Below are 27,924 nucleotides of genomic sequence, written 5' to 3' on the forward strand. Positions count from 1 at the left end.
CCCATTAAACAAAAGTTGTCAAGAGTTAGTGTGCAGAGATGCTGCCTTTAAAGGCCATGCGGGTCAAACAATTTTTACACAAGGGTTCCACAGTCCAGTGTATTAAACAAAGGCCCTACAGATATAAACTGATGAGACATGCAGGAACAGATGGGGAGAAAACTGAAACAGTGGCGGCCCGTCCATTAGGGGTGCATGGGCGCCATCCCCCCTGCGCCCCTGATCCCACCCAGTTGTGCGACAATAGCGATTGAATGTTTGCCATTTACACACACACTCTCCTCCTCGCCAATCAGGGAGCAGGTCGTGACCATTTCCCGATTGGCCAAAACATCAGGCAAGCCTATTGGACGCCTAGGAGGAGGCGAGACGCACGACGAAAGCCACCGTGCTGTAGATGACGACACTGGAGCCGCTGCCTCCTAGATCGGGCCCACCGTACTGGAGCAGAAGACACTAGAGCCCAGATCTCTCCTCCAGGCTGGAAAGACAGATTAAAAAAAAAAAAAAAAAAAAAAAAGAAAAAAAGAGAAGAAGATCGATCTTTCTTTCCAGCAGAGTTCTCTGCTTTGTTTACTTTCGCCGGCCGGACGTCATAACATCGCACCCAGGCCTCCGAGGTTCAGAGAGATGACTGGGGACATCTGGTCACCAGAAATCTCTATGATCAATGTCCGGCGGCGGCATATCCCTTCTCCGGCTTGCCGATTGTACAAGCGAGTCGGGAGAAGCGCCGGAGGGTGGCGGGAAGTTGGGGAGATGTACCCTCCCACCGCCTGTAAGAACGATCAAGTGGCTGAACTGCCGCTATAATTGTTCTTATGGTGCACAGAATCGGCGGCTGTAAAAGATGATATCTGAATGAGGCCTGCAGCTGCAGGCCTCATTCAGATATCCCCACTGAAATTCAAAGTCATATGACGTCTTTGGGCTGGAAGTGATTAAAGACAGAAGCCTCCTTGACCAGAATAGTGGGCACCATGTTAAAGGCGGGACACCGATTGATCCAGTGGAATAGACCAATTTTGCATGAAATCCTCACTAAAAACTGTTATAAAGGCAAATAAATGTTTAACCACTTCCAGCCCACGGACATCATATGACGTCCTGGGCTTTGAGCAGGTATATCTGAATGATGCCCGTAGTTACAGACATCATTCAGATATTGCCGGTTTCAGCCAGCGAATCTCTACACCATAGGAATGATCATAACGGCCGTTCTGCCGCTTGATCGTTCCTATGGGAGGCGAAAGGGGACGTCGTCCCCCCCCGCCGCCCTCCGGTGCTTGCTCCGACTCACCGTTACGATCGGTGAGGCAGAGAGTGGATCCGCCGGCGCCGGATGTAGATCATAGAGATTTCCGGCAGACCAGATGGTCCCTGGAGTCTCTATGATCGTCTGAGGCCAGGCGCGATGTTATGACGTCACGCCCGGCCTCTCCATTCAAAAAAACGGCGCCGCTTCGGCTGGGAAGCGGCGATCGTTTTATTTATTTTTTTTTATTTCGCATCAGTTTCGCATTCCGCATCAGTTGTTATCCTTAGAAAGCCGATCGCCGGCTATAAAAAAAAAAAAAAAAAACAACAGTACCGGGATGATGCCTGCAGCTACGGGCATCATCCCAGTATGACCCCTGAAAGCCGAGGTCGCACATCTGCGTACGCTCGGCGGGAAGGGGTTAAGATCTGCAGGAGAGAGGAAGAACGTACTTGTGGCCTCTGCGATCACTCAAATAAAAGGGATAAAAGTAAATACTCTTGAAAAAAAACATCAGTTGACAGGACTCAGCCACACATGAGAGTGGAGGACGCAAGAGGAAGAATTCTAAATATCAGAGAATAACATTCCAACCTGCAAACATCACAATGTAAGCAGCCTTAGAACCATGAATGAATTCACCAGAATGTGAACTCCATGACTAGATTCAGATGTTGCAACAGGCAAACAGGTAAAGGTCAAAATGCGCCATAGACAGGCAACAGAAACTTGTAATCTATGTGGTTTTTACAAGCAGAAGCAAGATGCTTCCTAGTTGCTGTATGGCAGGAAAGAGCATTGAGTACATGACAGCATTAAAGTGGTTGTAAATCCTTACAAGCCACTTTTCACTACAGGCAAGCCTATAATAAGGCGTGACGTCATTGCAGCTCCGGCCAATTACAGTGCCAGAGGCCGCAATACCCGGAAATAACCCCGGGAGACATGTCACCAGGCAGAGCAGAGAGCAGTGTCCAGGTAGCGCTGTGGGAGCTTCGATCTAAGGTATTTCATAATGAGCTAGTAGTATTTTTTTTTTTGAGGCTTTACAACCACTTTAAAACACAACCGCAGCATAAACTGTCAGGAACAGAAATAAAAGGTATCCAGTCACATGACCAGGATCTCTCAGACTGTACATTCTGCAGCATTATGCAGAGAACACTCGGTAGCACATAGTGGGCTCCTTACAGTGCCCTGTGGCGTAAACACTGGTGTGTGCTCCATCTAGTGGCCAAAATGCTGTACATTTTCTGTTTGACGTATTTCAGATAAGTACACTGCATTTAGGCCACTGGACAAAGCAGTAGACGATCAAAGGAAGTCATAGTATTAGAGAAAACACAGGGAACAATCCTACAGCTTGGACAAATGCTTGTGACATTAATCCAATAAATGTTTAAAAAATAAATAAAAAGACCCTCAAGTGTGTTTTCTGCATAAAAATAGAAATTATATTAATGTTTGTTACTTCAATAGGACATTATTACCTTAACAGATACTCCGCATACACAGCTGGCTCTGGTAAAATTTGCTCTAGTGCAGCCTCGCCTTCGACACCTTTGGATTTAACAAACTCACTAAGTGCTTTCCAATACAAAACATTTTCTGGAGTTAAAGTATCCAGCGGGATGAGTTTCCTAAAGAAAGAAAAAAATACATTGTCTGCATCTGCATTCAAACTACAAGAATGCTGTTGCTATGCAACTTCATATCTCACTATATGCGACACACTACATGGTCTTTCTGCCTTGGGGAACTGAAACCCAGAAGCAAGGATTGAGTTAATTTCCAAAATAAATAGTGATAATAAGTTGCCTTTGCTGATCTACTTATGAAAATGCTACTTGCCTGACTGCCATACTGATTCAATGCCTTCAATGTCCAAGGAGTCAACCCATAGCAAGAAGTATATAGATAATAAGTAGACTGTATTTGCTGCATACTCTAGTAAATGGATCTGTATCCTTGTTGTAGACCAAGCGATACAAACCGTGTACACCAAAAATTTAAAATCAGTTTTGGGCGAAAGTTCCCTTTAAAAAGAAAGTTGACAATGGGTGCATGTAAAGAAACTACTACATGCATTCATTAAGAAATAAAAAATAATAAAAAAAAAAATTAAATATGTAACTTTAAGGAATCTATAGTGGTTTGGTTTACATTTTCTTTGTACATTTCTAAAATAAAATTGAAATTATAACATGTCAAATGACAGACTAAACTATTTCAAGCTCCTAAAACAGCACCTTGGTAAGTCCACTGCTCCAGGTGCAGGTCTCAGGAGCACATCTAGCTTGGTATGTACAGTATAGCAAAATCAAAAAATATGGCCGCACTCCAGGGTTTCCCTTCACTTCCTGTCATGTGAACTCATCAGAAAGTGAGAAATTATTTTCAATGTGAGGGAAATATCCTCTTAAGTCAGTTGTAACATGAAGGAGTGTCCCGATTGGAAGATTTCCCTTCAATTAGTGTTCTGGTGGCAACAAAAACCTGAGGGTGATTCTAACCCGTCATCACCATCTAAAAACGTAAAAAGCTTTGCTTAAGTTATAAACCACACAAAAGCTTCCTAGCCAAGTTCTAAATGGAGAAGACACAAATTCATCTACCTTTTATCAATATTTTCGCACTTCTCCACAAGCTCATTAGGAGATGACAGAGAAAACATTGCATTGAGTGCAGAGACTGCAACTTCTGGAGAATTTTCCACATCCAGACGATGAAGAAGCTCCAAGATGTTCCCCTCTGTGTATTTCAACCAGGACTGCAGCAGCTTCTTCTGCATGATTCCCTTCACTGCCTCTGTGACGAGAGACATGGATTGTGAAAAAAACAAGTGATTAAAGTGACATATGTTTAATGCAGGGGCATTCAATGGTTTTACTCAGGAGCTACCAAAATAGCCATTGGACGTAAAAAAAAAAAAAAAAAAGTTTCACAGTATTCATTAGAAAGTATGCAGTCAGTGGAATGCTCACCTGATCTGTCATTAAGTCCTTGTTGCAAAAGCTTAACTCTCTGGGCAATGGTAAGTGCTCTTAAATGAACTTTATCAGCCAAAACCTTTAAACAGAGAGAGTGAGGGAGAGAAAGATCGATCAAACACCTTTAAAAAGCTACAGCCATAAGATGTTATTATGGCACCCTTTAATTCACAAATCCTAAGACTCTAGTAGCCAATGTGCCTTAAAGTGTTTGTTAACATAACTTACTGCCAGCCCCTCTATATAGTCAGGCATACCACACTAAGTCTTATCTAAAAACGAGGATTGTAAATACCTTTTTAGGGCGATCTTCAGGACAGTCACGTGATTTGCAGCCGCTCTACAGCTCAGATACATGGCTTCTGCAGGAGTGGCCGAGCTCTCCCTCTGACATCCGGGGAGGTCACGTGGCTGCTCAGCCCCTCCCGCAGAAGCCCTGTCTGAAACGTAATGCGGTCGCGCGTCACGTGACCAGCCTGAAGATAGCTCTAAAAATGTATATCCTTCTACAGTGTGTGCCTCAATCTAAAGCGCCAAGCACTCTGCGATCTACGCGAGTCACTTATAAAAAGGTGATGTTCATACCAGACAATCTCAGGAAAGGGCCGTACAACCATCCCTCCCCTTTCCATTATAGCAGGTGATTGTGTTTCCCCAACAGCTGAGACCTATGCGACTGTGTAAGGGGGGGGGGGGGGTGAATTTCCCTTCTCTCAGGTCTCAAACTACACTGACCTCTCCTCACTAGGCTCATGAGCCACTGCCTCCATTCCATCTCAGGAGCAAGCAAGAAATAGTGGCTACATTCCTATACATAGTGAGACCATGGAGAACAAAATAGGCCACCATCTAGCCTAACGGCAAGTCAGATCACAGCAGCAAAATCAAAAGAATTTAGAGGAAGCTGAGAGCAATAGAAGACATTTGAATCTAAAGGAGAAGCATGGCCAAAGCTTTTTTGGCTATACTTCACAGGAATGCAGTCAGTTCTACTGTTACACATTTTCAGGCGACAACGTGCTAAAGTTCGCTGATGGCCGACGTCACAGAGCCGGTCTAGGATTCTGGGGGATCCTGACCATATTCTAAAGTTGTATTATCTTGACAACTACACATAAAAAAAAAAAAAAAAAAAAAGAAGAAACCACTACACACACCTAAAAGGATCATAAGATGAAATTCATTACTGCGCAATGCATGGTTTACTTTTTGTTGTACCCTTAAAGGGATACAAAGGGCACTTAATTCAAATCTATGCACAGCAGAACGTTGCGGTGAGCTGCAGTAATATGTGGTGCAGCGAGTTGCGCTGCATTAGACATTAGGGATCGACCGATAGTATTTTCAGTGCCGATACGATACAGATATTTCGGCCACCTCTCCGGTCGATTGACAATATTCTGTACAATTTAAAAAAAAAAAAAAAAAAAAATGGATTTTTACACGGTTTTTCTAAATTTTATTTTATCACTGTTGTTGCGGTCACAAGGAATGTAAAACATCCCTTTTGACAGTAATATTGAGGTATCGAAGGGCGGTCTATAAGACCCCAAACTAGAGGTCGACCGATATGGGTTTTTCTCTGGCCGATGCCGATGCCGATATTTAGAAATCGCGGTGGCCGATGGCCGATATATGATGCCGATTTTTTTGGGCCGATATATTAGGCCGATTTTTTTTTCTTTTTTTTTCCCCTTCATCTCATAAAATCTAACAGTTAGACCCCTTTCACACTGGGGCATTTTTTTAGGCGCTTTTGGGCTAAAAATAGCGCCTGTAAAGTGCCAGTAAAACGGCTCCCCTGCAGTCTCAGTGTGATATCCCTGAGTGCTGTCACACTGAGGCGATGCGCTGGCAGGATGTAAAAAAAAGTTCTGCAAGCGGCATCTTTGGAGCAGTGTATACCACCACTCCTGCCCTTTGAAATGAATGCGCACCGCTGCCGAAGCACCTGCATAGCGTTTTGGCAGCAGCACTTCAGGGGTGCATTTAACCCCTTCCTCGGCCGCTAGCTGGGTTATAAGCGCCCCGATAGCAGCCGAATAGCGCCGCTAAAATGACGGTAAAGCGCCGCTAAAACTAACAGCGTTTTACCGTCAACGCATGCCCGCTCCAGTGTGAAAGCAATCTTAAGTAATAAGTGATACAGAAAATTTTTTACATTTAAACATTTATTGAACAAAACAAACCTCCAATCAGTTCACTTGTATGTAGAATTTAGATTTAAAAAAATAACTATATCTTAAATATTAAATACACAAAAACAGGTAATCAAAACTTTTGGACGAAAAAAAAAAATGGGCTAACTTTACTATTTTTTTTTTTTTTAATTAGTGTATTTTTTAAAAAAAAATTGCGTTTGAAAGACCGCTGCGCAAATACCGCGTGACATAAAATATTGCAACAACCGCTATTGTATTCCCTAGGGTCTCTGCTAAAAAAAATATATATAATGTTTGGGGGTTCCAATTGATTTTCTAGCAGAAAATACAGGATTTTTACTTGTAAGCAACAAATGTCAAAAAAGATTTAGTCTTTAAATGGTTAAACTGAGAACTTCTCCACGGAGTTCAGTCTATTGATAAAAAGAACCCGAAGAGATACAAATGTATCTTCTTATCAGATTTGGCAGGCTGCCCAGAGGAGGAGAGAAAACAAACTTCAAACAGCTTGCAATTGACTTCTATTACAGAAGTCATTTGCAAGTCCCGCTGAAGTTATAATCGGCTTTTTTTATCAGCACAATCGGCCGATGCCGATTAAGTAAAAAAAGCCAAATATCGGCCGATATATCGGCCGGCCGATATATCGGTCGACCTCTACCCCAAACCCCTTCTCTGCACTTGAAAGTATTCAAAACGTCAAGATCTGCGTTTAATACTTTCTATTTTTTTTTTTTTTTTTAAACTGGCGTCTTTAAGATGCCAGTAATCCAGGCAGTGATGTCATGACATCGCTTCAGGGTTACTAGATCAGAGACCCGAAAGAAGCATCGGCTCTGTTCGGGTCGTCGGGCAGCCGGCGGACGTGCCGGCTGGTTGGTTGGGCCTCCCGGTGGGACGGGAGAGCCCAGGCGAGCGGCTGTGGGACCGGGTGAAGCAGCTGAACGCATCCCCCTGGTAAAACCCCTAGAAGCAATATTGGTAATGTTTGTGACCGATGCTTGCAAAAAAGTGAATATCGGCCACACCAATAATCAGTCGATCCCCATTAAACATGCAGCATGTCTGCATTTTTACAAAACGCACCACAGTCCACCTCAGTGCTTTGTTGTGCTGTGAACAGGGCACACACTGAAAATAACTTTACTATGCGCCCCTTTGCCTTGAGCCTGTGTTGATCTATGCAGATTTGCAGAAATCGTGTGATCAAGCAATTTTATTTTCCAAATTGTTCGATTATCTATAAATAAATCATCTCATTATCAAAACGTACCTCATAGGCAAGTTTCCTCACTTGTTCCTTAACGTCCATAGTGCGCCCAACAATTTTTGGTAAGGTACTGGCAGAGGGTGCAATGCAGGATAGCACTGCTCTTCTTACTTCTGCATTCAAATCGTTTTCCAGCAACTGCATGTATGCTATGGAGAAAAAAGTAAGCATATTTAATTTTTAGAATAAAAATGTTCAAAGCCCACAAAACAGGACCAGATGTCAACTCTCCTATCATACACAATTAGAAACACTATGAAACACAAGGGGGCATTAGAAAGAGGTCTAGAAAAAAAAAAAAAAAAAAAAAAAAAAAAAACACACCACACATCAAACATGTTACAATGTAAATGAAATTTCTGAGGTCATGCTGTGTGCTAAATACTCATTCACTATTAGCACACTGGACATGTTGCCATCTCTTCTAGACTCATTTCCTACTGGCAGCAGTGTTTTGGCAGAAAAAAAAATAATGACTCGCTGGCGCTCCTGGCCCCTCCCTCCGGCCAAGTGCCCCCACAGCAAACGGCTTAAAACTTCAGACAAGGAGCCGTAGCTCGGACCAGCCCGCTGACTTTGACAGCTGGCGCCGCTGGCACCCACGGTGTGTCTCAGCCAATCAGAAGGGAGAGAGTCTCAGGACAACAAACCTCTCATGCAACATCACTGGATTGAGATGGGGCACAAGTAAGTATAGGGGGGCTGCTGCACACAGAAGATTTTTCCATCTTCATGCATATGCATTAACTACTTGCCGACCAGCCGCTGTGTATTTACTGCAGCAATGTGGCGTTATTGCGCAAAACTATGTATCTGTACGTGGTTTCTTTCAATAGCCACTAGATGGCACGATCACGCTGTGATTGGTTAGTGAGGATGTCAATCAATAGGTCCGGCAGACCCGATGTCTGCCAGCCACCCGCGATCATCCCCCGGAAAGGCAGAATAAACAAGGCAGATCGTCGTTATGCAAGGGGACAAGATGGAGAACGTGTGTTCCTGCTAAGCAGGAACCCGGATCTCTGTCTTCCCCCAATCAGTGCAATCCCCCTACAGTTAGTAGGCACCCCCTATGAACACTTAACCCTTTGATCGCCCCTGTTAACCCCTTCCCTGTCATTAGTGCAGTGACAGTGCATTTTTTTAGCATTGATCACTGTATTCAAAAGTGTCAGATGTCCGATTTAGCTGCAATCCCACAAAAAAAAAAAAAGTCCATAAAAACATTGCATCGTTTGTAGACGTTATAACTTTTGCGCAAACCAATCAATATACATTTATTGGAATTTTTTTTTCCAAAAATATGTAGCAGAATACATATTGGTCTAAATTGATGAAAAAGAAAAAAAAAAATGATGAAAAATGTTTATTGGCTATGTTTTATAGCAGAAAGTAAAAAATATATTTTTTCAAAATTGACGCTTTTTTTGTTGTTTAATAAGGGGTACCATCTTCCGGTCCAGAAGTGGTTAAGATTTAAAAAAACAAAAAAAAAAACCCTTCTCCCATTAGAACCACTTTAATTGATTAGGCACACAAAAAAAAAAGTTGGAATTTCACTCACACACATATGAGGAGTAACCAGCATATCAGAGCAGAGTGTGGCTGGGTGTAACACACAGTCCAGATTCTATGCTGCTGTCACTAGAGCTTAGAGCGCAGAGGGGGGAAGGGGAGACGCTTATGAGGCTGTCTTGAGCCCTAACCCTGTTTTTTTTCCCCCCAAAATCAAGAAAATCATAACATGAATAATATTACAAGTATGAAATCACTAGGTGCTTCGGACAAAGAAGCTCCATTGCAGAGTGGCAATACCACAATGCAAGGTCACATATTTTGGCATTATAAGCTTCCGGGAGATTCAGGAGACAAAATACCATTGTAGATACAGCAATCTACACGTGAGAGTCTAAGTTCCTAATATACTTATAAGATTGTATAGGTGACAGATTGCAAGTACCAGACTAAGCCATCTATGAAGCCCTTACCTTTTGAAATTTGGCAGGGCAACTCCTAAGCTCATATATAGATTTACTGCATGGAAGAAATAGATATGTTAAGCTATTCTGATCAGCCAACAATTCTACAAATCTGTTTGTGTGTTTAAAAGTGGAGAGAAATTTACCACAAGAGACAAAGTAAAACATAAAATATGTGAACATTCACTTCAATTATCCAATAAGATGAAAAGAAAAACCCAGGTTTTTTTGTTTTTTTTTTTCCCATCTGCACACGAATGGACAATCGAAGTGAATAATCACACAATTTATGTGAACATTTTCAGTTTCTTTAGTAAATCAGCCTCTGTATGCATTACATAATACAGACTACTATGAGCCTGTAGGATATCAGTGTCACAGGAATAAATGCTCACCATTAGTTACAGGACAGCTATCATCACTTGGGTCCTGGAGCCTGGCCAGCGCCAGAACTGCCTGGATCCGCACATTGGGTACTCTGTCAGTCACTCGGATGAGCATGGCATCATGGATCTTATCGAACAAGTCATCATCAATTTGAGCATTTTCAGGTAAATTTACCAGTAGTTTATAAATAAGTTGGCAAACCCTGAACCGCACTGCCATGCTATTGGCCACATGGGACTGAAACAGAAAAAGATAAATACTGGTAAGTTGTGTCCTTGAAACATTTAACAATGAACTCAACAAAGATGATTTTTTTCCTCCTTTAAATATAGTTTAAGATTTCAGCACCATCTAGTGTTCACAACATTCCACACATGCTATAAAACATGGATTAAGGAGAAAACACATCTATTACACAGAATAAACGGATAAATAAATAAAAAAACACCACCATACAAAATCTCAAATAACCAATTTTCCTGAATAAGGCCTAAACTCGTGAATTAAACTATGAGAGGATGAACATTTTGAAGCAGAGTAGAAGAGGCAATTCACAAGAGATCAGATTTTAATCACAAAACAGAAGAAAGTGAATTCTTTCAACAATACAGCTGGGTAGAGCTGCACGATTTTGGCTAAAATGCGAATCGCAATTTTCTTTGCTTAGAACTTGACGATTCTCTCAGCATGAGATCTTTCACATTATACAAAATAATTGGGCTAACTTTACATTTTTTTTATTCATTAACCACCTCAATACCGGGCACTTACACCCCCTTCCTGCCCAGGTCATTTTTCAGCTTCAGAGCTGTCACACTTTGAAGGACTATTGCGCAGTCATGGTACACTGTAACCATGTGAAATTTTTATAATATTTTCTTCACACAAATAGTTTTCTTTTGGTGGTATTTATTCACTTCTGGGGGGGGGTTTGGAAAAAAGATCGGAAATTAAAAAAAAATAAAGGTTCTTAGTTTGTCAATACATTTTGTAAATAAGTCATTTTTCTCCTTCACTGATGGACAGCAGTGATAGCCAGCACTGACTGGCATCACTTGTGGGCACTTAATTGTAATCAGAGCACTGATGATCAGTGCACCGAATATCTCTAGCTATCTATCTATCTATCTATCTATATATCTCTATCTATATATTTATTTTAGGATTCTAAGTAATTTTCTAGAAAGGAATAGAGATTTAAAAAACAAAACAAAAACTATTTAATCAACAAGTGTCGGAAACAGCTTTAGTCTTTAACCATTTGCCGCCCACCATATAGCAGAATGACGGCGGCAAAGTGGTTTCAAAATCCTGACTGGAACGTCACATGACGTCCGCAGGATATGGGGGCGCTCATCGCGGCGATCGTTGTTGCGGGGTGTCAGTCTGACACCCCGCAGCACCGATCTAGGTAAAGAGTCTCTGACAGAGACTCTTTACCACGTGATCAGCCGTGTCCAATCACGGCTGATCACGATGTAAATAGGAAGAGCCGGTGATCGGCTTTTCCTCACTCGCGTCTGATAGACGCGAGTAGAGGAGAGCCGATCGGCTGCTCTCCTGACAGGGGGGGGGGGGGTCTGCGCTGATTGTTTATCAGCACAGCCCCCCCTCGGATCCTACCCAGGACCACCAGGGAAGCTGCCCAGGACCACCAGGGAAACCAGTCACACTGGACCACCAGGTATGCCCCCTAGACCCCCAGGGACATACTAATCAGTGCAAAGGCAGCTGCCAATCAGTGCCCACTCCAATGCCTACCACTGCCAGTGCCGCCCAGCAGTGCCGCCTATCAGTGCCCAGCAGTGCCGCCCAGCAGTGCCGCCCATAAGAACCCATCTTTGCAGCCTTTCAGTGCCCATCAGTGTCGCCTATCAGTGCCATCCATGAGTGCCCATCAGTGCCGCCTATCAATGCACATCAGTGCCGCATATCAGTGCCGCATATCAGTGCCACCTCATCGCTGCCGCCTTATCAGTGCCTGTCAGTGCTGCCTTATCAGTGCCCATCAGTGAAAGAGAAAACTTATTTACAAAATTTTTTAAACAGGAACAAAAGCAAAAACTTATTTTTTTCTAAATTTTCCGTCTTTTTTTATTTGTTTCGCAAAAAATAAAAACCCCAGAGGTGATCAAATACCACCAAAAGAAAGCTCTATTTGTGGGAACAAAATGATAAAAATTTAGTTTGGGTACAGTGTTGTATGACCGCGCAATTGCCATTCAAACTGCGACAACGCTGAAAGCTGAAAATTGGTCTGGGCAGGAAGGTGTATAAGTGCCCTGTATTGAAGTGGTTAAAGTGGATGTAAACCCTCACATATACCCAGTGAAGTAAAGGCCTCAGGATGATACACAAAGATGAAACAAATCTCCCTACATAATTCTTACATGTATATCTGCCATCTTCAGCTTTATATACTGTTTAGAAAGTGCACATTGTGTTAGGAGATTTTCTCTTCCTGGTTACCACTGCAGTGAAGCCTGGGCATACAGTCAAGACAGCTGATTGGAGGAAAGGCACCCCCCCCCCCCCTCATTAGGTAAAAAAACTTTCAGCTCTATCCCCTGAATAGTTCAGGGCTCTGCTAATCTATTTATAGCATCCTCCCCAACACAAAACTCTAGCTGGGTTACCATATCTGACAAGGAGTTATCAGGCTGATAACAGAAGAACGGGGCAGGAGATAGCTATGGGACATAGGGGTTGATTTACTAAAACTGAAGAGTGCAAAATCTGGTGCAGCTCTGCACAGAAACCAATCAGCATCCAGGTTTCTTTTGACAAAGCTTAATTGAACAATCTGAAGTTAGAAGATGATTGGCTACCATGCACAGCTGCACCAGATTTTGCACTCTCCAGTTTTAGTAAAAAACCCCATAGTGCTTTGAAGAGATATAACAAAATACTGCAAATATATGTGCCCAGCTCAAATTTCATGAAATTGGGTTTTACATACACTTTAAGTGGTTAAACTGACCTCATTTCTAGACCGAAGGTCATCCCTTTGCTCTAAAACAGGGGTCTCAAACTGGTGGCCCTCCAGCTGTTGCGAAACTACAAGTCCCATGAGGCATTGCAAGGCTGACAGTTACAAGCATGACTCCCACAGGCAGAGGCATGATTTGACTTGTAGTTTCGCAACAGCTGGAGGGCCGCCAGTTTAAGACCCCTGCTCTAAAAGAACTAAATGATACTTTGTTTATAGTCATCTCCCAGTGCTGACAATGTTGTGATAAACTTGGCAGGCTGCCTGTTTTTTTTTTTCTGTTTGTTTTATTGACAGCTGTCAGCAGAGAACAACTCTGCACTGAATTGGGCAAATGCTGTATTAAGATCATGAGGGGGGTTGAATCAAGATCGCAATTTGTTTAACTATTAATCGTGCAGCTTTACAGATGGTTAATGAAACTTGTCAAATTCACAGTTTAGACATCGCCTCAAAGAAAAAGTGCACTCTTTCCTCACATTTTGGGATACTGAAGAATCATGCTGAGTTTCTATTCAATGACAAGGTCCTCTATAAACATTCACAATATAGACACATGGAGTTATATCAAACAAGGTATTCTTCTCCATTTCTTTATCTGTGTAATCTTCCTAGAGCAAGGCCTTTTTATATAGTAGTCCTTGCCGCTCTTCTAAAAAGCGATCTGTGGTGGATGGTTTTTCAGAGGGCAGTTGACAGGTGACAGAGGCAATATGTTCCCTACTCAGTTCTCGTTTTAATGCTTAAAAGGCACTGCATTGCAGGGAAGTTTTGGCAAGGCCCCATTCACTTAAACCGGTTTGTTTAACCACTTGAACCCTGGAAGATTTAACCTATGGATCGACTGATAGAATTTTTTCAGTGTCGATACAATACCAATATTTTGGCCACCTCTCCTGCTGATATTACTTGCCGATATTTTTTTGTACATTTAAATTGTTTTTTACACTGTCATTTTAATTCAAATTCTTTTTTATCGCTGTCACAAGAAATGTAAACATCCTTTGTGACAGTAATGGGCATGTTCTAAAGAACGGTACTGCATGCATCACCCCGGTAAAACCCCTTTAAGCAATATCGGTCAGTCTTTTAACCGATAAGTCTAAAAAAGTGAATATCGGCCACTTCGATAATCGGTCGATCCCCAATTTAACCCCCTTCATCACCTGGCCATTGTTTGCGATAGAGCAGTGGTCATCAACTCCTGTCCTCAGGGCCCACTAACAGGCCAGGTTTGCAAGATAACTGAAATACATCACAGGTGATATCATTTTCTGCTCAGTGATTGCAGTATTCTAGTCTGCATCTCCCCAAGGTAATACAAAAACCTGGCCTGTTAGCAAGCCCTGAGGACAGGGTTGATGACCGCTGCTATACGGCACTGCTTTACATTGACAATTGCGTAGTCATGCAATGCTGTACCCAAATAACATTTTTATAATTTTTTTCCCACAAGTAGACCTCTCTTTTGATCACCACAGCACTTTTTATTTTTTGAAAAAAAAAAAAAACAAGATTTTTAAAACAGCTTACCTGTAAAATCCTTTTCTTTGAGGTACATCAGGGGACACAGAGCCATAGTAATTACTATGTGGGTTATAGGTCACCTTCAGGTGATGGACACTGGCATGCCCTAAATTAAGAAGTGCACTCCCTATATAACCCCTCCCACTACTGGGAGTATTCAGTTTTGTAGCCAAGCAATACACATGTATACCAAGAAGGGAGGGACCTCTGTGTCCCCTGATGTACCTCAAAGAAAAGGATTTTACAGGTAAGCTGTTTTAAAAATCCTGTTTTCTTTTCAAACATCAGGGGACACAGAGCCATAGTAATTACTATGTGGGATGTCCCATAGCAATGGCAACTGAAGGGAGGGAGACACAATAAAAGGTAGGGCATTAAGAGGCCAGAGGACTTATACTGCAGCACACTATGCCCAAAGGCAATATCCTCATGACCTTTTACATCGATTTGATAGATTCTGGTAAATGTATGGACTGAAGACCAAGTTGCGGCCTTGCAGATCTGAGCCATAGAGGCCTGGTGACGCACCGCCCATGAGGCACTAACAGCCCTGGTGGAATGTGTTTTAACATGAAAAGGAGGAACTTTCTTCCTCAGACCATAAGATTAAACAATCACTTGACTAATCCATTTGGGAATAGTAGATTTCGATGCTGCTTGTCCTCTTTTAGGACCTTCTGGCAGCACAAACAAAATATTTGTTTTGTGAATCTGAGCGGTTTCCTAAAAATAGGCCTTAGCCGCTCTTACTACAACAAGGGAATGTAGTGCCTTCTTTTCCTTAGATCGAGACTCTGGGAAAAAAGGCAGAATAATATCCAGGTTCAGGTGATAACCTGTCATCACTTTCGGTAGAAATTTAGGATGAGGCCGCAATACCACCTTATCCTTATGCATGATTTAACATATGGCTCTTTACAAGACAGAGCCGCCAATTCCGATATTCTTCTTAGCAGAAGATATGGCAACCAAAAAGACTACTTTTCTTTAAAAGAACTAAGGGAATTTCCTGTATAGGTTCAAAACGCTGATCTGTAAAGCCGACAAGACTAAAATTCAAATCCCAAGGATTTAGAGGTGCCCTGACAGGGGGATTAATTCTTGTTACTCACTGAATAAAAGTACACACCAGAGAGTGAGAAGCAAGAGGCCGTTGAAAAAAATATTGATAAGGCCAAGACCTGGCCCTTGATTGTACTCAGGGCCAGGTTCATTTCTAATCCCATATGCAGGGATTCAAGAATCCTACCTATGACATACTTCCTGGGGTGCCAACCCCTGGATCCAGAAAATATGTGCCTTCCAGATTCTAAAGTAAAAGACTCTGGAGGCCGGCTTCCTAGCATTAATCAAAGTAGACACTACTGAAGGAGATAACCCACGATCCTTTAGAATGTGGGTTTCAATAGCAAAACCACTAAATTTAGCGTTTGTAAGGTAGGATGGAATACCGGACCTTGAGCTAGAAGGTCTGGCCATAATGGCAGGGTCCAAGGGACTTCTATTGCCATCTTTATGATCTAGGCAAACCAAGATCTTCTGGGCCACACTAGGACCACCAGAATCGCTTCTTCCCCTTCCTGCTTGATTCTGCGGAGAAGGCGTGGAAGTAGCAGAACTGGAGGAACATCAGTGAAAAAAACAATCCTATTGGGAAGACCAAGGCATCTGTTCCGCACGCTAGCGGATCCTTCGTCCTAGACACAAAGTTGTTGACTTCGTTGTTGTATCTGGACGCGAACAGATCTATGTCCAGAATACCCCATTCTTGACATATCGAGAGGAAGATGTTGGGGTGAAGGGCCCATTCTCCCGGAAACAATAGTTGGCGACTCAATAGTCCGCCTGACAATTCTCTATCCCTGGAATGGACATTGCTGATAGACAAGGTATGTTGCTTTCTGCCCAAGCTAAAACATTATTCACTTCTTTTTGGACTGCACGACTTCTCATGCCCCCTTGGTGAATGATGTAAGCCATAGCCGTGGCATTTCCGGACTGAATCCTGACAGGGCAATTCCGCAGCTTGAGCATCTGGAAATCCAGGGCCAGATGTACTGCCCTAATTTCTAGAACGTTGATGGACAGGGTCCTTTCTGGTCTTTGGACCATTTCCCCTGGACAGAAGCTTCTTCCAGGACTGTTTGCCAACCTAGAATGCTGGCGTCCGTTGTTACCATTTTCCAAGATACTGGTAAAAAAAAGAATTTCCCCTTTTGGGAGGTTGCTGACACCAATTGAGGCTCAGACACACCTGGGGGGATAAGAGCATTGGAAAAAAAAAACCAAAGCCTGAACCTTCTTGTTCCAGACCGACAGAATAGCGTTTTTAGCAGTCTTGAATGAAACTGCGCATAAGGAACGGCCTCGAAGGAGGCCACCATTTTCCTTAACAATTTCAAGCACATCTGAATGGAAAGACTTCTTTTTGCTTTGACAAGTTGAATCAGTTCTTTACTGGAACCAAATGCTTGCCTGGGGTAAAAATACCTTCTTTGTACGGTATCTATGACTAGCCCCAAGAACTGTAATCTCCTTGATGGTTTTAAGGAGGATTTTTCTAGGTTGAGTATCCAACCTAGGCATTCCAGGTAGCTTACAGCAGAGATTAAACTTTGGTTTAGGCCAGAGACTGATTGATCTACTAAAAGCAGATCATCTAAATAGGCTAAGACTCGTGAGAGTCGGGAGTGACTGAGCACCTGCTGTGTGTTAGCTTCTCTGGACTGCGCGCCGCCGGATATGTGCCGATTCATCCAGACTTCAGTGCTCGGGACCCCGGAGCTGTGGCTGAGTAATTCCATGGGGACCGAATATCCATCTACTACATAGAATATTCCTGTCGGGGAGGCCTTAATTGGGATCCGTTGGCAGCTCTTTACCTGAGGCTGGGGTTGACAGCCATCCGCGCGTATGATCTCCTAAATAGAGATCAAAGGAGTCGGTAAGGGGCAGTGCATTTATAGGTGGAGGATACTTTCTGTCATCACAATTTCCTTGAAGATAAAGTTGCATGCCATTCACGTTTTGGATGACTGTTATTCATCTCTGTGCAAAAGGATCATTTTCCCTCATGAACGATTCACTTTATGCACTTTGCGATTGGACTATTTTTTTGTTCATTTATTTGATTCAACAGATTCATTTGAATTATGAGAAGGAATATTGATTTTTCACTATGAATTCATCACATGTGGATGCTTATTTTCACTCTTATAATTGATCAGATCAATGTATTTTTGTTTTATTTTTTATTTTTCACTAATTGCAGCGCAGCTATTTTTTTTTATTTAGACCGTTAACCTGACTAAGGGAGGTGTCAGGATTTTTGTGAATACCTGTGGTGCAGTGGCTAGACCAAATGGCAGAGCTACAAACTGAACATGGCGATTTTCTACTTCGAAGTGTAGAAATTTCTGATGAACGGGAAATATCGGTACGTGGAGATATGCATCTTTGATATCTATTGATGCCAGAACTCTCCTCCTTGCAAAATGGAGACCACCAATCGGACTGCCTCCATGCGAAAGGACCAGATATTTAAGTGCTGGTTCAGATCTTTGAGATCTAAACTGGGTCTTACCTCCCGTTTGGTTTTGGAACCCTAAGAAAAAAAGGTTTGAATAAAACCCTGAACTCTGTTCCTCTAAGGGAACCTCTGATATCACCTCTTGAGAAAAAAAGATGATCCAGAGCTAAAAAGAGAGACTTCCTTTCCTCTGGATTTCTGTAAACATTTGACTTTAGAAAACAAGGAAACGGGAACTCTCGGAGCTCTAGTTTGCAACCTAGAGAAACTGAGGAAGCCCATCTGTCCTGACATTGTTCCTGCCAGATTTGAAAATTGCAGAAGCCTCCCCCCCACCCGAGAAAACGGGGGTGCTCCTTCATGAGGAGGCCTTAGCATTTTGCTTTGTCAGGCTTACTGCCCCAAGACCTCTTCTGGCCCTGGGACTGCCCCTGAGGTCTACCTCTTGAGCTTGACAGTGAAGGCCGTCGAGACAGCCTAGGGGCAGATGCTCCTGGTACTGGAGAGGCAGCATGCTAAAAAGGAGAAATGTTTGAACTTCTTCCTTTACTGGCAAAAGAGAACTTTTCCCATTAGAAAACCTTTAGATATTTTTATCCAGATCGTCTCCAGTAACCATTCGCCATGAAAAGGGAAACTGGCTAGGAGCTTTTTACATGGTGCTTCGGCTGACCAATTTACTAGCCACAGGACTCTGTGTGTATGTACTAGTCCCAGCATAAGCCGTGAGGCTTGAATGATACAATTTATCATTGCATCCACCATAGTGCATCTGATACGCCAGCCCATTGCTGGGCCTGCTGATCAGGAAGAATCTTAAGTAGCTCTACAAACTGATCCTTTATGGACGGAGATACCCCAATTGCCGTAAGAATCGGCTGCGCTACAGAACCTGCCAGAGACATGTTGTTCTTAAGCAGAAGTTCCAACTTTTTATCTGTTGAATCCTTTATCATTTGCGCATTGTCTATCGGACAAGAAAGATTTTTATTCCCCGAGGTGATTGCAGCATTAAAATGCTGGAAGCTCCCACTTCTTATAGAATTCTTCCTCCAAAGATACACTTTTTTGGAGGAAAAAAAAAAAAAAAACAGCTTATCCAGGTTTTCCCATTCTGAATATAACAGCTTTTTTAGCCCTGAATGGATAGGAAAAGCGTCCCCAGACGGGGAAGGTTAGTGATCCCAACCAGAGGTGGGCTCATCACTAGACTGCACTACAGGCAGCAAAAGGGTTAAACGAACCAATCTAGTGAGGGAGTGTACCAGAAATGTGAGATTACTCCCTCCATACTAGGATCCTCAGAAGAGGATATATTAGTATCTTCCAGGTCTCTTTGGAAGACCTTCCTGATCCCCTGCCCCTTGTACCTCAAATGAGGGTCCTGAGCAATGGATGGGGATCTGCTATGATAGAACCCACTATGGAAAGTGAAATATATATATACACAGGGACTGAGGTGTTCAGTGCTGCTGCAACACCAGTCTCCCCTGACGGCTCATTCTGACCGACCGCATCACTCTCAGAGGAGGATGACATTCTTTTGGACATGGATTTAGGTTGTTTGTAAAATAATCAAACCACTACCACTCATAGCCTAACGCACAAAGCAGAGGCACTACCAAAAGAATGCATACACTGCTAGGCTATAGTCCAGCAAAAAAAAAATGCTGCTATTAATGCCCAGCCTGAAAACAATGTGTCAAAGGAAATACCTGTGTCACCAACCTGAGAAAAGCCACCTCTGCTTTTGTGTCCCTCCACAGCCTGCAGCAGCACACAGTGTGCTTTTAAAAACTACCTCCATGCGTCCCTGGCGTCAGAGAACGCCGACAGCCCCGCCCCCCGCGCTGCTTACGGCTCCACCCTCCCTTCAAAAGTACGGGTTTTCCCGCGCGAGCGGCAGGCTATAGATTCATCTGAATCTTTCCAGAGCTGTCCGGCGGGGGGTGCAAAGAGAAGCATTCGCAAGCAATAACCTTGTTTCTTCGGATACGAGGCCCGGGTACCATTCAACCTGGCCTGAAAGACACTCTGAATGGATCTGTCAGCATGGCTAGCCCCAGCAAGGATTGTTCCAGTGGAGCTCAGCACAGCACATCTTTACTCGTGACCAACACCTTAGACACTGACGAAAAAAACTGAATACTCCCAGTAGTGGGAGGGGTTATATAGGGAGTGCACTTCTTAATTTACGGCGTGCCAGTGTCCATCACCTGAAGGTGGCATATAACCCACATAGTAATTACTATGGCTCTGTGTCCCCTGATGTATAAAAAGAAATAAGGAAGGATAGATAGATAAATCCCAACCAGATCACTATATATGCATGGCGCTTGCATGTACTCCGTTTTTATAGGAGTCTTCCGGGGTCCCAGGTTTCTTCCAACACTCCAAAGATTTGCTAGCAGGTTGATTAGCTACTTTGTAAACTGCGATTCTAGATCATGAGCTCCTTGAGGACAGGGACTGATGTGAACAGAGCTGAGTAAAATTCTGGCGCTAAATAAACAATACTTTTTAACACATTATCTTACCTGAAGAAGGAAATTAAATAAATAATTGACCGGGGAGTTTTCTTCATCCATCTCATCTTCTTCATCGTTAGAGTTGTGGAAAGAAGTTACAAACTTTGCCACAAAATCCATAACTCTTTCCACAGCAGGCTCCCTCCTGTAAACTATCAAGGGGTATTTCAGGTAGTGAACGAATTCTTCCAGAAATATGGTTTTGTCTTCAATCTGTAAAATGTTAACAGTAACATGGTATTAGTTTTAAATAGCTCTAATGGTGACAGCAGAAATACAATTATACATGTACATATGATTTTGTACACCTCATAGAAAGGGTGTTTTCAGTAAGTCCTCTGCCCCCTGCCCCCCCCCCCCCCCCCCCCCCAATTTGCATGTTTAAGTCGTTCTAAAGCCCGATTTAAGTTCTGTATAGAACCCTGGTTAGGGTTTTATTGGGGCCAGTGTCCACTCCAAGAGATCCATTCTCTCCATTTGTCCTGGAATCGGGCAGCGGCTGCAGCATTGGAAACATGTACTCTAACATGCTCCACCCTCAAAACAGAAGCAACATGTAACACGTTCCCAAACGAACTGATCCTTTAGGGCCAGTTCGCACTCTGGATATGTTCCGGATGAGTTTTTGTTTACAATTTACACCGCACACAGTTTCGGTTCGTTTTTTATACATTTTGCTGTATTCCAAATACAGTTCTTTGCAAAAAAAAAAAAATGCAGCGTGATCTACTTTTCTTTCTGCAGCAAAAACTGACTGGAACTGACTGAACGATTAAAGGAAAAAAAAAAAAAAAAAAATTGCGATCTCGATTCAACACCCTCATGATGCTAATCAGCCACTTTTTAACAGTGCAGAGCCAAGCTGTCCAAAAAAAAAAGCCAACAAATGTTTATCAACACTTAGCTGAGAGATAGAGAAGAGAAACAAAGTATATTTTAGTTTAGTTCTTTTTAGATCAAAGGAATGAACTTCGGCCCGTAAATGAGGTCAGTTTAACCACTTACAGTGGAACTTCAGTAATTTTTTTCATCATTCCATCTATTAAATCTTCTGCCCTTGTTGTTTTAACTTTGGATAGTAAAACATTTTTTTTTCTGCCAGTAAATACCTTATACAGCCCACTTCCTGTTTGTCTGGTAAAAAGCCTAAGCTTATGACAACATGCACAGCTCTCCCTCTTGTGAGCTTGTCAGGAAGGGAGGGGGTTGAGTCATAAGAGGGCCAATGAGGGCTGCCTCTGTGTCAATCCAGGAAGTGACCAGGCAGCAGCTTTAGCTGCCCACAGTTAAAATGATTGCAGCCAGACTTAGTTGAAGGGGATTTTTGCAGCATATTTGGCAAGTACAGAATCACAGTATATATAAAATATGCAAAGTGGTTGAAGGGAAGCTTCAGAATGGCAAAGATGTTTTTATTACAAAATGTGAGCAGACTGCAGTTCCTCTAAAGGACTAAACCTTTTTTGACACTTGCTGCTTACATATATATATCTCTAAATAAATCAGAGACCCTAGAGTATTTGCACAGCGGTCTTTCAAACGCAATTTTTTTGGGAAAAAATACACTTCAAGGAAATAAATAAAACCGTAAAGTTTGCCCAATTTTATTGTATAATGACATCATCACGGCTCCAGCCAATCACAGCGCCGGAGCTCGCGATACCTGCAAGAACCTCCGGGAGCGATGTTGGCCGCCGGAGCAGTGTACGAGGACAGCTGCAGGGGCTTCGATCTCAGGCAAGTAATTCATAATGAGCTATAATATGCTGTGCATACTAGCTCAATATGCCTTTGTCTTGCAGGTTTTTTGTTTTTTTTGTCCTAGGGTTTACAACCACTTTAACTGACAATCGTGCAACGCTGTACCCAAATAAAAGTATGTCCTTTTTTCCCCCACAAATAGAGCTTTCTTTTGGTGGTACAGTTGATATAAAAAGTCTAATATACAAGGAAAAATAATTTTAGAACTTTTTCCACCTTTAGGCTTCATGCACACTGGACGTTTTGACAGATGCCGTTTTTGGCTTCAGGTGTTTTTCTAGTCAGTAAACTCAGCAGCATGTTACCCTATGTGTCCATGCACACATGGGCTATTATCAACCATTTTTGGCTGAGGTGTTTTTTGGCTACTGGCGTTTTTATAACGTTATTATAGCATCCAGTGTGCATAAGGCCTTAATGTGACCGATAAACTGTACAACTCAGAAATCTTTTAGGTGGAGGGAAGTAAAAATAAAATACGATTGCATAAAAGTGTACAGACCCTTAAATTAATACTTTGTTGAGGCACCTTTTGATTTTATTACAGTACTCAGTCTTTTTGGGTATGGCATGAGTCTATCAGCAAATGAAAGGGGGGGAGTTTTGGAACTTTAACCACTTACCGACCGGCCACTGTATATATACACGTCATTAGTTTGAAGGTGGATATCTCAGTAACGGAAGCGAACGCATACGTGAGTAGTGCCCACATATGAAAACGGTGGTCAAACCACAAATGTGAGGTATTGCCACGACCGGTAGAGCGAGAGCAATAATTCTAGTCCTAGACCTCCTCTAACTCAAAACATGCAACCTGTAGAATTTTTTTAAACGTCGCCTATGGAGATTTTTAAGAGTAAAAGTTTGACGCCATTCCACGAGCGGGCGCAATTTTGAAGCGTGACATGTTGGGTATCCAGTTACTTGGCGTAACATTATATTTCACAATAATGAAAGATAATGTTACGCCGCGTAAATTGATACCCAACATGTCACGCTTCAAAGTTGCGCCTGCTCGTGGAATGGCGACAAACTTTTACCCTTAAAAATCTCTATAGGCGACGTTTAAAAAAATTCTACAGGTTGCATGTTTTGAGTTACAGAGGAGGTCTAGGGCTAGAATTATTGCTCTCGCTCTAAAAATAGCAGCGATACCTCACATGTGTGGTTTGAACACCGTTTTCATATGCGGGTGCTATTCACATATGCGTTCGTATCTGCATGCGAGCTCAGGCGGGGGGTGGGGGGGGGGGGGTGGGGCGTTTAAAAAATATTTTCAATTTTTTTTTCTCATTTTACCTTTTATTTTTTACACTGTTCTTTAAAAAACAAAAATGCCCCTTTTGTTCCTATTACAAGGAATGTAAACATCCCTTGTAATAGAAAAAATGCATTACAGGACCTCTTAAATATGACATCTGGGGTTAAAAATACCTCAGATCTCATATTTACGTTAAAATGCACTAAAAAAAAAAAAAAAAAAAAAAAAAAAGTGGCTTTAAGAGCTATGGGCGGAAGGGACGTTTTGGCGTTGCTTCTGTCCTGCGATCGTATGGAGCCGGGTGGGGGCCATCTTCCCCTCAGTCATCTCCATACCTAACAGGGAGAAGGACGTGATCACCTTCACTGCTGCTGGCGACGGAGGGTACCGGAGACCGGCGGGAGCCCTCTCTTGCCGCCGATAAAAGTGGTCTCGTGGCCAATCCGCTGCCAAGACCACTTTTATGTGAAAGTGTACCACCCGCTGAAGAAGAGGATACCGGGGTTACAGTAGCTAGCCTCTGCCATAACAATATCCCTCTTCAAACAGCCAACGTATAAAATGACGGCGGGTGGTCCGCAAATGGTTTAAGAATGAATGGCACTGCAAGCATGATGCGCGTTTTGGCACATTTGCTGCACTTCCCCAGAACACAAATGTGTGAAATGGGCACTTAATGGCACCCCGATGCATTGGAAAAGGCGGCATTGTTTCGGGTGTGTGAAAGCACATAGACCCTGTTTCTTCTAAGAAACAGGACTAACAGCACGGATCAAGCGCCTTGAGGCAATTTAGTTCGCATTTGCAGCGCTATACAAATCTTTCTTACATTCACCCACAGCACCATGCTGTTCCATCCAGCTGCGTATTTAAACCACTTGCCTACTGGGCATTTTTACCCCCTTTCTGCCCAGGCCAATCAGCACTGTCACATTTTGAGTGACAATTACTCAGTCATGCTACACTGTACCCAAATGAAATTGTTATTTTTTCACACAAATAGAGCTTTCCTTTGGTGGTATTTAAATCATTGCTGGGTTATTTTTTGCTAAACAAATGGAAAAAGACAGAAAATTAAAAAAAAAAAAAAAAAAAAAAAAAAAAAACACACAAAATACACTTTTTCATAGTTTGTTATAAAATTTTGCAAAAGTTTATCTTCACTGATGTGCACTGATATGGAAGCACTGGTAGCACTGATGGGACTGCACCGATAATCAGGACACACGTCCCTTTTAGAGAAGTCAGTTATCGGCTCTCTTCTCCTTATGACGTCAGCGTGACGAAAGGAGTGCCGATAACCGGCTTCTGTTTACATCCGTGAACAGCTGTGATTGGACACAATCCTGTGGTAAAGAGCAGCTGATTGGCTCTTTACCTCAATCTGTGATCGGGATACTCCAGAGGACACTACTATCACAGAGCACGTCATCCTAGGAGGGTGTCCGATAACTAGCCGGCCACGCTTTAGCCGTCATTCGAATATAGCGTGCTTGGCAAGCGGTTAAAAAAGGGTCAGGGTTTTTGTTTCCCGCAGGAACAGCAAGCCATACAAACGAACGGGCTGCTGTGCCCATGCAAAAACAAGAGCAGCACCACCTTGCCTTAGTCCACTTTCACACCTTCGCATTCCGGGAACGTGCACAGAAACGCGTTACTTTGTGCGCTCACCAAATCACGCAAAACACCTATTGCTCTGCTATTACTTCTTAACCAGTTGCCGCCCACCCACCGTAAAATGATGGCTGGGCGGTGCGGCTCTCGTTCTGGGTAGAGCTGGACGATTTTCTCCAAAAATAAACCCAAAAAACTCAATTCACGATTCGAATTTTTTTTTTTTTGATGGACACCGCGCCGCTCCTAAGGAGCTGCGGGCAGGAGTTTTTAGGTGAGGTCGCGGCTTCGGCCTCGCCTAAAAACTCCTGCCGGCAGCTCCTCAGGACCGGCACGGTGTGTCAGCGCCGGTCCTGGTGAGGAAAAAAAATAATCTAAAAAAAAAAAAAAAAAAAAACGTTCTGCTGAAAATTTGAAACGATTTGACCTCTCAACTCGATTCAAAACGATTTTTTCCCCAGCCCTAGTTCTGGGTGGCCATCATATGACAGCCTCCCAGAACGGGGGTGTGCAGCACGGCAATCTCGGCTGCGCCAGGTTGCTAGGACACGGCGCGACCCCGAGCTGTGTAAAGAGCCGCAGCCCTTTAGCCATGTGATTGGCTGTGTCTAATCACAGCCGGTCAAATAGAAACATGGAGATGGCGGTAATCGGCGCTCCTCGCCTTACACTGACAGAGTATGAGGAGAGGAGAGCCGATCAGCAGCATCACCTCACAGGGGACAGCTAGATATGTAATCAGGGCACTGATCATCAGTGCCTTGATTTCAATTAACGGCCAGCAATGATAGCCTACCACTGTCAGCAACCTGTGCCCACCAGTGCCACCTATCTGTGCCCATAAGTGTGGCATATTCACGCCTCCTCATCAGTGCTGGTAGCCAAATGTGATGGGTCGCCAAATGTGACAAAACACTAGAGCTGCTTAGTGAATGGGCTGGCCTGTGGTGTCACACAGATGTGAAGGGGGGGGGGCATTCATCAGACACTAATGATAAATCCAGGGTGAACCCCTCTCCCCCTCACCTGGTCATAAGTGGTCCTGAGCCCGGTGACCAGCTTGGCGAGGTTCTGGTGCGGCTTCTGAGCCAAGTCAAAGGCTTCTTTAATCTGAAGTCCTTTCTTCTCCACGGTCATGGTGATGACGTCTTCTCTCTGGCGGTCCCTGTATATACTATACGGCAATATTCCGTCTCCGGACAGTCTGACACCCTCCGCTCTCACACAATCTACTCCCGGACAGTTAGACGCGCTCCCGCCCGCTTTCAAAATCTGCTTCTGCGCGCTACAGGAAGAAAACGTGCATCATGTGACTTCAGAACGCGCCTCACGCTGTCAAGACATGCCCAGCGTGCGCGCTCAGGGAAAGTAAACTCTGCGCAAGCGCTGCTGTGAATAAGCTTACCCGGAAGTCAGGGTGTTGAGGCGAGGTGACGGGTAGAGATGTGATGTCAAAATAGAGTACTTGACTCGTACGTAGAGCAAACAGCAACCTGGGTGACACAAAATGATTACCCAATGCAAATAAATACATAAAAAAAGTGTTGCATTTGGTCCTACTCATGTACATTTAATCACGTTTTGCACGCAGTATTTTGTACACATGCTAAAATCACCATCTTTGGCTAGAAATCACTGTAAACCCACCAAAAACATAGTTGCTAGCATTCTCACAAAATTTTTAGGGACACTTTTTTTCTGTAAGCGTAGGATTTTAATTAGGGGTGGGGCATTCATTTGTAGGCATGGTGTAGCAGTCGCATAAAAATGTGGCGCGCACCGCTACATCGAAAAAAGGGCACAATTTAAACTACGCTAAATATTGGGCGTGGCTTAAAAAGAATAGAGTCTGAGATCACTTACATAGTGGAGAATGTGGTAATATACAGGGACAGAAGAAAGAGGGAGGGAGAGAGAGAAAATGAAAGAGAGACAGAGGGAGAGAGAAAGAAAGGAAAAGAGAGGGATGGAGGGAGAGAGAGAGAAAGAAAGAGGGATTGGGGGGGGGGGGATGGAAGAAAGGGATGGAGGGAGGAAGGAAAGAATGAGGGATGGGGAGAGAGAGAGAGAAAGAAAGAGGGATAGGAGGAGAAAGAAAGAAAAAGGGGATTGGGGGGGGGGAGAAAGGAACAAAGGAAGAAAGGGATGGAGGGAGAGAGAAAAAAAGAAAAAGAGAGGTGGGGGGAGAAAGAATGAAAGGGGGAGAGAGAAATAAAGAAAGGGGGATAGAGGGTGAAAGAAAGAAAAAGAGAGGGAGGGAAGGAAAAAGAAGGAAAGAGGGACAGGGAGGAAAGGAGAGAGAAAGAAAGAAGGAAAAAAGAAGGAAAGAAAGGGTGATGGAGGGAAAGAGAAAGATGGAGGGAGAAAGAGAGAAGGAAAGAAAAAGAGACAAGGAATGAAAGAGGGATGGAGGGAGAGAGAAAAAAAGAAGGAGTGATGGAGGGGGAGAGAAAGAGGGATAGAGAGAGAAAAAAAGAAAGAAAGATAGAGGGAGAGAGAAAGATGGAGGGAGAGAGAACAAAAGAAAGAGCGAAGGAAAGTAGGTGTCACAGGCGGAGTACATTCGGTATCACTTTGCCTGTGACAGGAGCCAGCGCTATACAGGAAGCATCGGATCTGCTTCCCCTAGTGCCGGCTCTGTTCTTCACATTGATGCACAGGGATGGCGG

The 27,924-nt window shown here is 43.3% G+C and overlaps 1 protein-coding gene across 1 annotated transcript in view; it reads right to left on the reverse strand.

Annotated features, from left to right (window-relative positions):
- NCAPG (non-SMC condensin I complex subunit G) overlaps positions 1-26,582 on the reverse strand; it is a 70,011-nt gene extending 43,429 nt beyond the window's left edge. Inside the window, exons 1-7 of the mRNA XM_073609554.1 lie at positions 26,282-26,582; positions 20,629-20,832; positions 10,055-10,283; positions 7,684-7,829; positions 4,243-4,327; positions 3,874-4,066; positions 2,749-2,898 (exon numbers count right to left, since the gene is read on the reverse strand). Of these exons, the coding sequence (XP_073465655.1) occupies positions 2,749-2,898; positions 3,874-4,066; positions 4,243-4,327; positions 7,684-7,829; positions 10,055-10,283; positions 20,629-20,832; positions 26,282-26,392 (1,118 nt within the window). The 5' untranslated portion in view covers positions 26,393-26,582. The remainder of the gene's footprint in view (positions 1-2,748; positions 2,899-3,873; positions 4,067-4,242; positions 4,328-7,683; positions 7,830-10,054; positions 10,284-20,628; positions 20,833-26,281) is intronic.
- Positions 26,583-27,924: the final 1,342 nt, after the last annotated feature.

This window comes from Aquarana catesbeiana, linkage group LG01 (assembly GCF_042186555.1).
Source record: "Aquarana catesbeiana isolate 2022-GZ linkage group LG01, ASM4218655v1, whole genome shotgun sequence".
NCBI lineage: Eukaryota > Metazoa > Chordata > Amphibia > Anura > Ranidae > Aquarana > Aquarana catesbeiana.